General features: G+C 51.5%; 2 protein-coding genes across 2 annotated transcripts in view; both read right to left on the minus strand.

The window, feature by feature from the left end:
* Positions 1 to 446: 446 nt before the first annotated feature.
* Positions 447 to 3,569, minus strand: LRIT2 (leucine-rich repeat, immunoglobulin-like and transmembrane domains 2). Its single transcript, XM_014543618.1, is given in 8 exon segments — positions 447 to 610; positions 613 to 672; positions 675 to 707; positions 710 to 748; positions 751 to 873; positions 876 to 1,091; positions 1,094 to 1,254; positions 3,514 to 3,569. Coding segments are annotated over 8 exon segments (852 nt in total).
* Positions 3,570 to 6,635: 3,066 nt separating this feature from the next.
* LRIT1 (leucine-rich repeat, immunoglobulin-like and transmembrane domains 1) overlaps positions 6,636 to 7,640 on the minus strand; it is a 10,142-nt gene continuing 9,137 nt past the window's right edge. Inside the window, exon 6 of the mRNA XM_014543619.1 lies at positions 6,636 to 6,749. Within this exon, the coding sequence (XP_014399105.1) occupies positions 6,636 to 6,749 (114 nt within the window). The remainder of the gene's footprint in view (positions 6,750 to 7,640) is intronic.

A 7,640-nucleotide genomic window follows, 5' to 3' on the forward strand; every position in this document is an offset into this window, starting at 1 on the left:
TGATTACCCCATGGGCCAGTGGCCTGGGCCTCCCTCTTTGGGCCAATTGATTGTGGAGCCCCCCATCGATCGCCCCGCAGAGGGTGGCCTGGGCCTCCTCTGTGGGGTGATCATGGAGTGATGGCAGGCCCCCCAACCAATCGCATAGCACCCTCCTTGGCTGGCCTGGCGCCAGTGCGTGTCATAGCACAGTCGTCCAGAAGGTCGTTCTGCTATTAGACTGTTCAGTCAATTTGCATATTATGCTTTCATTATTATAGATGTTGTCAACTCCAATATATCTATCTCTTAGAGATCTGTATGCAACCATTTAAAACAATACCAACAGGCCCACTCCCTTCTTGTGGTGTGTGCAGTTCAGGCCTCTCCCAATCTTCCCTGCCCCCAGGTTAGAGCCTCTCTACTGAGAATAGGGTGGCTGCAGACCTCCCCTCCTCCCAGACACATCAAGAGGGCGCATGTGGCTCACCATCAATTTCCCTCCACATGCTCAGGGGCTCCGTCCATGTAATGCTTGGCAAAGGGCTGGCTTGTGCCAGGCATCGTAGGGTTACACTTTGTCCCACCTTGATGGTGACACTGACACTGGGGGTTGAGATGTGGGGCTCACGCAGGTGCTGAGCTCAGTTTCATGGAAAAACTGCCCCGCCTTGGAGAGAGGGCCTTGGCAATCAGGTAGGCACTCACCAAGACCGCCGGGAGGCAGTGGACTTTACAACCTGGACTAGTCCCCTTAAGCGACAGTTGCCAGCCAGGGTGTATTTTGCAGAGCCAGCCCCATGCCGGAGAGACTCTGGGCCCCACATCCAGCAAGCTGGCAGGGCTGGTAGGCAGGCCAGTTCAAGAAGACACTCCTGGATACCACTGCCAGCTATTGGAAGACAGGTCAAGGTAGACCAGGTGGGCCAATAACTAAAGAGCCAGCCCAGGGTGCATGTCAGCCCTGTTGTGCATGAGACCCAAGACCCTTGGGCCCAGGGTGGCACGGAACACTGTCCATGGTACTGAACAGAGTCTGTTCCCCTCCAGTCTCAGCTCGTTTACTTCTGACTCCAAGGCTCCCCCGTGGACCACAGCGACGTTGTTAAATTAGCCCGTTATTCCATGGTGCTCGTGCTGATGAAGGACCCTCAGGGCAGCTCAAACAAGGACGCATGTTCAATCCTCACGTGCCTGGACTCTTCAGGGAGGTTCCTGGGATCTCTCCCAAGGAGCTGGGCATGCGCTGCAGAGTCCGCATGAGAAACAGACAAGCTTTAAGGTGAACATCAGAGAACTGGGACCAGGCGGATCCTGGCATTAGGTGTGTGAATTAGAAGAAATATTATTCACTTGAAATAAAAGAGTTAGACCTATTTTGGTAAAAGTTCACAGCTCATCAAAGTTCAGTGCCAACTAGAATGGGTCTCCTAGAGATTTTGCTGATTTCCTGAAAATTCTAGGCCCACTCCCACTCCAAAGTATCCCCAAAGGAGCCCCGTCCCCCACAGCCCTCGGCTTCTGGCCAGCACAGCACACCTGCCAAACGTCTCCTCTGTGCTGGCAGGTCCTGGTACACAGGAGGGCTGAGCTGCATGAGAGTCCAGAAGGACCAGAACTAGCAGTGAACGGAAGCCATATTCCTCTGTAAGGAATTACCTTGGGAATTTTGAATAAGACAGTCCCAGCTTCCGAGGGGCAAATCCTATTATTGGTGACCCATGGCAATGTAGGTCAGCACAGCCGTTGAAAAGCCTCTGGATACAATAAGGTCTATTGTGGCCCCAACCACAAGCTCAGTAAGAACCTGGTCAGGGAACTAAGGCCAGAAAGCTCACCCTTTGTCTGGGTCTTGAATTCGAAGGCAAACTCCAGGCCAGATGTCCAATTCTGTTCTGATACTGCCTTCCCTCCACTTCTTGCAAAAAGATCTGAGACCCCAGCAGGTGCACTGTGCTGGAGCGATGCCTCAGGCTTTAAGGAGTGAGCTTTCTTTCAGAATGAGCGGGAGTGGGAGGAGGCCGAGAACTCTGAGCATCATGGATCAGGTGATTTGGCTAAAACTCATCCAGCCCAGCCGGTGTGGCTCAGTGGTTGAGCGTTGACCTATGAACTAGGAGGTCATGGTTCGATTCCTGTCAGGGCCCCTTCCCCGGGTGGCAGACTCGATCCCCAGTGTGGGGCATGCAGGAGGCTGCCCATCAGTGATTCTCATCATTGATGTTTCTCTCTCTCTCCCTCTCCCTTCCTCTCTGAAATCAATAAAAATATTTTTTAAAACTCATCTAATACTTCATCAATCACAATTGGTTCCTGAAACCTAGAATTTCCAACCATCCTCTAAAAATGAATGCAGGTGATGGGTGACAAGTAATCCTGTGACCACGCCCCGCCCCTGAAAGGTTCCCTCCCACACCTGGCTTGGCTGAGTCCTGCCTCCACTGCACACAGCTGCCTCTGCCCGTGGCGACCAGGGTCAGGGAAGTATCGTGGTGCAGAAGGCAGACCAGACCACAGGCTGTGTTTTCTGATCAAACTAAAACGTGTGTGTTTTAATCTTGGATCTCACAACTTCTCCTGAATGCTATGTATTTCCCATAATAAGAAGGAAAGGCCTACATTTAAAGTGATGCATATGTGATTCTTGGGTACTTGTTCTGCCACGCATCACTCAGTCAACAAATATTTATTGGTCATCTGCTCCAAGCTACACACCTGCTGGGGCAGGGACGCAGTGGTGAGCAGCCCTGTGCAGACGCTGCCCCATGGCCTTCTTTCCAGCTCAGCCTCCCGTCACAACACCTTGGGAAAGTCCTTTAACCTCTGTGAGCCTCGAGCTTTCCTCTGCAAAGTGAGGGAATTAATACACATTCATAGTGCTTCTAGGCAACTCTGCGATTATGTAGAATAGAGTACCCAGAATGCAGCACTCCATCACTTGTGTTGTGTGTTCACCACCCTTGAGTAATAAATTTCAGTTCCCCTCCCACACCAACAGACTCTCCTTCCCTGTTACCTGGGGCACTTCCTGATGAATATTGAGGTCCCATGGTTCCCCTAGGACTCAGGACACACACAGCTCCCTGCCAATGCCTCAGTGAGCAGCCAGTGAGGGGAGCAGTGGGTCCTTACTAAGCTGCTTCCACCCCAGCTTTCCATCCGAGCAGACACACCTGCCGGGTTCACAGTCTAACCCTGTGAGCTGCCAGGTCTCCAAGTCCCTCATGAGGTAAGAATTAAAGCAGGACGTGCTGTGGGCACAGAGCTGGGGTGAATGGACCCCTCCAGGAGTGAGTGGGTACTCACTGGCCAGGAGTGTGTGCAGAAGTCATTCCTGCCGAATGTGCCCCAGGCAGGGACTGAGGTGGTGCGGGCAGCGGCATGGGCAGTGTGACCCGACAAGGACAACACCGATGGGCGACTCGCATTCCAGAGCCCCCACCAGGTTGGCCAAGGTTTTGTCAGGTTTGCTTCCTGGAAAAAAATGTGTTTTACTCTGTGGGTATCAGAAACCACTATGAATTCTGTTCTCACCCCAAAATATAAGGGCCTAAAGAGCTCTCCACCCCCACAATTTTTTCTCTGTTCATCCCGTATTAGTCTCTTCAAATGAGTCTAGCTCAGCACACCCGCTGGTGAGAAATGTCTGGAACCACTGGCATTTCCGCTCCCTCGTCTGCTGGCCCCTCGCCCTCCGCAGGGCCTCGGAGGAGCTGTGTTGTCAGTTAAGGCAGGAGACTAGGACAAGGAAAGTTACTCGGGTTATATTATTTTTCTAAAATAGCGAGTGGTTAAGTGGTGTCTCTAAACTCAATAGATTCAACAACAAAGGGAAGGAGTCTGAGTACCTTAGTCCCCACCTCTCTCCCTGCAAGATGCCTTTAGGAATTGGGCTCTTATCATGGTAGAGACAGAGTATAAGAAAGAACTTACTTTGTGTTTATGAAATAATTAGATAGAAATGGCTTCTGGGTATCAGCTCCCTGGCTTGTCTTAATAGAATATTAATCAGAAAGTTTCTGATCTAGTCAATTGGCAGGACGTTGGGACATCTCGGACAGAGACTAAGTGACGCGTAAGAAATGACATGCTGCCCTTGATCTCCCTCAAGCTGATGCCCTTCCCTCCCCCACGCTGGCCATCGTGTCGGAGATGGTACCCAGGCTCTGTGGCGTGCCTGTGCCTGGATGGACCCACAGAAGACTATGTTCCCAATGCCTGAAACAGGGAGGTTATGGGACTAATATTCTTGCTGATGAAATGTTAGAGCAAATAATGTTAAAAGCCCCGACATGCTCCTCCAGTTTCTCCTTTCCCTGTTGCAGCCATAGCTGACATTCCAGGTGGTGGGGTCATCGGCCTTGGCCCCTGCTTGAGTGGGTGGAGCAGAGCCCTCCCCTCGTGCACTTTCCCTCCTGACTTAGGTAGATCTGTGAGAGCAAAACCACATATTTCTATGTTAAACCACTGAAATTTGGGAATTGTTAGCACAGCATAAACATAACCTATACTGGCTTTTAAAAAGCCCTTGCAATCAAATAAAATATGCTCAAATACTTGTAAGTTGATTTTTTGTCTCTACTGGCTTATATGATAGTCAAAACAAAAATTTTCTGCTCTGGCCCTGGCTGGTGTGGCTCAGTTGGTTGGAACGTCATTCCACACATCAGAGGGTGGTGGGTTCAATTCCTGGTCAGGGCACATACCCAGGTTGCAGGGTTCGATCCCTTGTCAGGGTGTGTGCAGGAGTCAACTGATTGATGTTTCTTACATTGATGTTTCTCTCTCTCTCCCTCTCTCTCTCTCTCTCTCATCAATAAAAAAAAAATTTCCCAGCTCTAGTTCTCTAAACACACTGCTCTCTGGGTCCCTTGACTGAAAAACTAGTTTTAATACCCCACATCTACTTCCAGGATAGAATTTCTTTTATTTGCCTCCCATACCCTTCAACTTAGACTGCAATTACAGATAAGTAACATGAGACACAGCTTCTCCTGGGCAAAGGAGAGCATGGCCACACACCACTCAGAAAAGGCATGTCGAGAGGCTACGATTCCAGCCCTCCAAAGAAGGCAGCGTGCTATGGGACCCTGTGCAGGCGGACTCTCCGCATGGGCGGCCAGAACTGCTTTTCACAGGACTCAAAGAACTTCAGGTTTTCAGGAACTGACTCAGACTAACCAGACTCATACACCAAAGGCTAATATATAAGCAAGACATCATTTTATTTTTTTACAACAGGAATTTGTTTTTTCCAATGACTTGAATATTCATGAGCACAATCCAGCCTGAGTATCCTCTGTAAGAGCAAATCAAAGAAGACAGAACACATAAGGGGAAGATGGTTATGGGGGTTGGGGGCTGACCATCTGGGGGTTATTTTGTCCAGATGACCAAGTTTGAACTCTCTCTCTCTCTCTCTCTCTCTCTCTCTCTCTCACACACACACACACACACACATACACACACAGACACACACACAAGTACAATGCTGGATAAATACTAATATACTAAGAAGTGCTTGCTTTTAAGTCCTAGGTGATGGGCAAAAGTTATCTATGTATGGACATTCTGTGTTCACGGGCACCGCTGCTCTCCTGGTTCTGACTCCGGGTTCCAGTGGCACCAAAAATCCACTCATGTAGTGAGCCTACCGTGGACTGCATTGCAGAGATCCACACTGAATATAGACCCTCAGCTGGCCAGAAAGTCATCAAAGACTTGGATCCTCCGAGAAAATCCACCACAACCCCTGTAAGTCATTCCGCTCTCAGACTCCAGTGTTCTCATCTGTACAGTCAAGTAGCCCAGCCTCTATAATAAACTGCTGTGAGGGTCAAAGGAGAGAAAACAGGAAAATATGTTGTAAGGTCATATGTTGTAAGGTCTTTTGTAAATGTGAGAGGAAATGAGGTTAGAAATCCCAGCATCACACTGGGTTATATCAAGCGAGTGTTCAACACCACGTGGAGTCTTGCAGGTGATGTTAGTCAGGTAGTTTCCGCGGATCACTTGCTGTCCCAAATCTTCTCAGGTGTTGTTACCCGAAGGTTTTGGCACCAAATACCCCAATGCTCCTTTGGTGGAGCTCAGTGCTGCAGAGGAGACACACGGAAACTTCTGCGGACGCCCGCACTCAGGTCCTCAGTGAGCTGAGGAGGCTTCCTTTCCAGTGGCCCCTGAGCGACTGGGGACGTGGAGATGCCCCCAGGAGCCAAGGTAAGTTTAGGAAGCACCACAGACACTGCTGCACGGGCAGAGCGAGCTGTGCGCAGACAGCAGGGCGCACGCGGCCGCACACGGGCCCCTCTCGGCCCCTCCAGACTGACATTCGTGAGTAAATGAACACCATTCAAATCTCTAGAACTCACTGAAAATCAATTATTCTCTCCAGGCAGAATGGTGCCCAGAGGAAAAATGTTAGAATCTGTCAATGTCCACAGTGAGGCCTGGTGTGTCTGCGGGTCTGTGTGTGACGGCACAAACGCGGCTGCTGCACACGGAGGCCTGTGTGAGGCCTCTGTGCACATCACCGCCACCACGCCGCACAGATGCCAGCGGGAAGGCCTTGACTCTGGGACCCACTGCCAGGCCAACTTCCGCGCGGCCACGTCCCGCCTGCAGGTTGTGGGCAACGCAGTAAATGAGATCACGGCTCAGCCGATAGTGCTGCCACCATGACTTCCAAGGGAGAACGTCCTCCACCCCTGGAAGTTGGGTTTGGCCATGGCACTGGCTTTGGCAGATGGAATATGGGCAGTGTGCCCGTTCTAAGCCAAGAGTTTGAGAGGCATCACATTCCTCTGATGTCATCTGACCCCCTGGGAAAGGAGCCTGCCCCAGGTGGCCACCGGCTCGCCATGTTGGGCCCCAAATAAGACACACGGGGCAGAGCCACCTGCCCCTCCCAGACCTGTGGGCTGTGCAAATGTAAGTGCGCTGCTTGGGGCCTGCGCTGCTGCTTCATTCATGTGCAGCGAAAAGGGCCGCACAGGCGTGCGAGGCACAGGCCCTTGGACCGGGCCTTATCCAGAGAAGACATGAGAAGTCGTGGGCGAACAGGAGGGTCTTTATTGCTGACAAGGAGCCATTAAACAGAGTAGTTCTTCAAAGCAGCCCACAAAGCAGCGGCACAGACCCCGGCCAGCCACCTGCTGACGGCAACACACTCTTCCAGGAGCTCAGACAACGAGGCTTCTTGCCAAACAGCGACATCAGCATCTGGGTTGCAGAGGCGCCTGCGCAGTGCATGCAGAACCATCACTGAGTCCTGCCTTTGCACCTGCGCGTGGCAACTTGGCCTTGAACCTCTGTTGTCCTCTGATGAGGGTCCCCACAGCAAGTTACTTCATTCCCCTGCTTCTGCTCCAGGAAGATGGGGAGAGAATTGCAGGGGTGTCTTCTGCAAAGATTGTTGTAAGAATTAAATGAGTTAATGCATATAAAGCACTTAGAACACTTCCTGGCACATAGTAAGCGCTTTAATAGGTGTTAGTTCTTGTCGTTGTGTGTAGTGGAGGAGCAGGTGAGCACGTGGGGGGAAGGGTCGGAGCAGGTGTGTGGGCGCCGTGCACCAGGTGAGCCTCAGCAGAAGTACTCGTCCACCCGCCCGCCCCGCCTGGCGCCCCCGGTCGCAGAGTCCAGGCTGGAGCTGGAGCGGG

Source organism: Myotis brandtii, unplaced genomic scaffold (genome assembly GCF_000412655.1).
Source record: "Myotis brandtii unplaced genomic scaffold, ASM41265v1 scaffold33, whole genome shotgun sequence".
Classification (NCBI taxonomy): domain Eukaryota; kingdom Metazoa; phylum Chordata; class Mammalia; order Chiroptera; family Vespertilionidae; genus Myotis; species Myotis brandtii.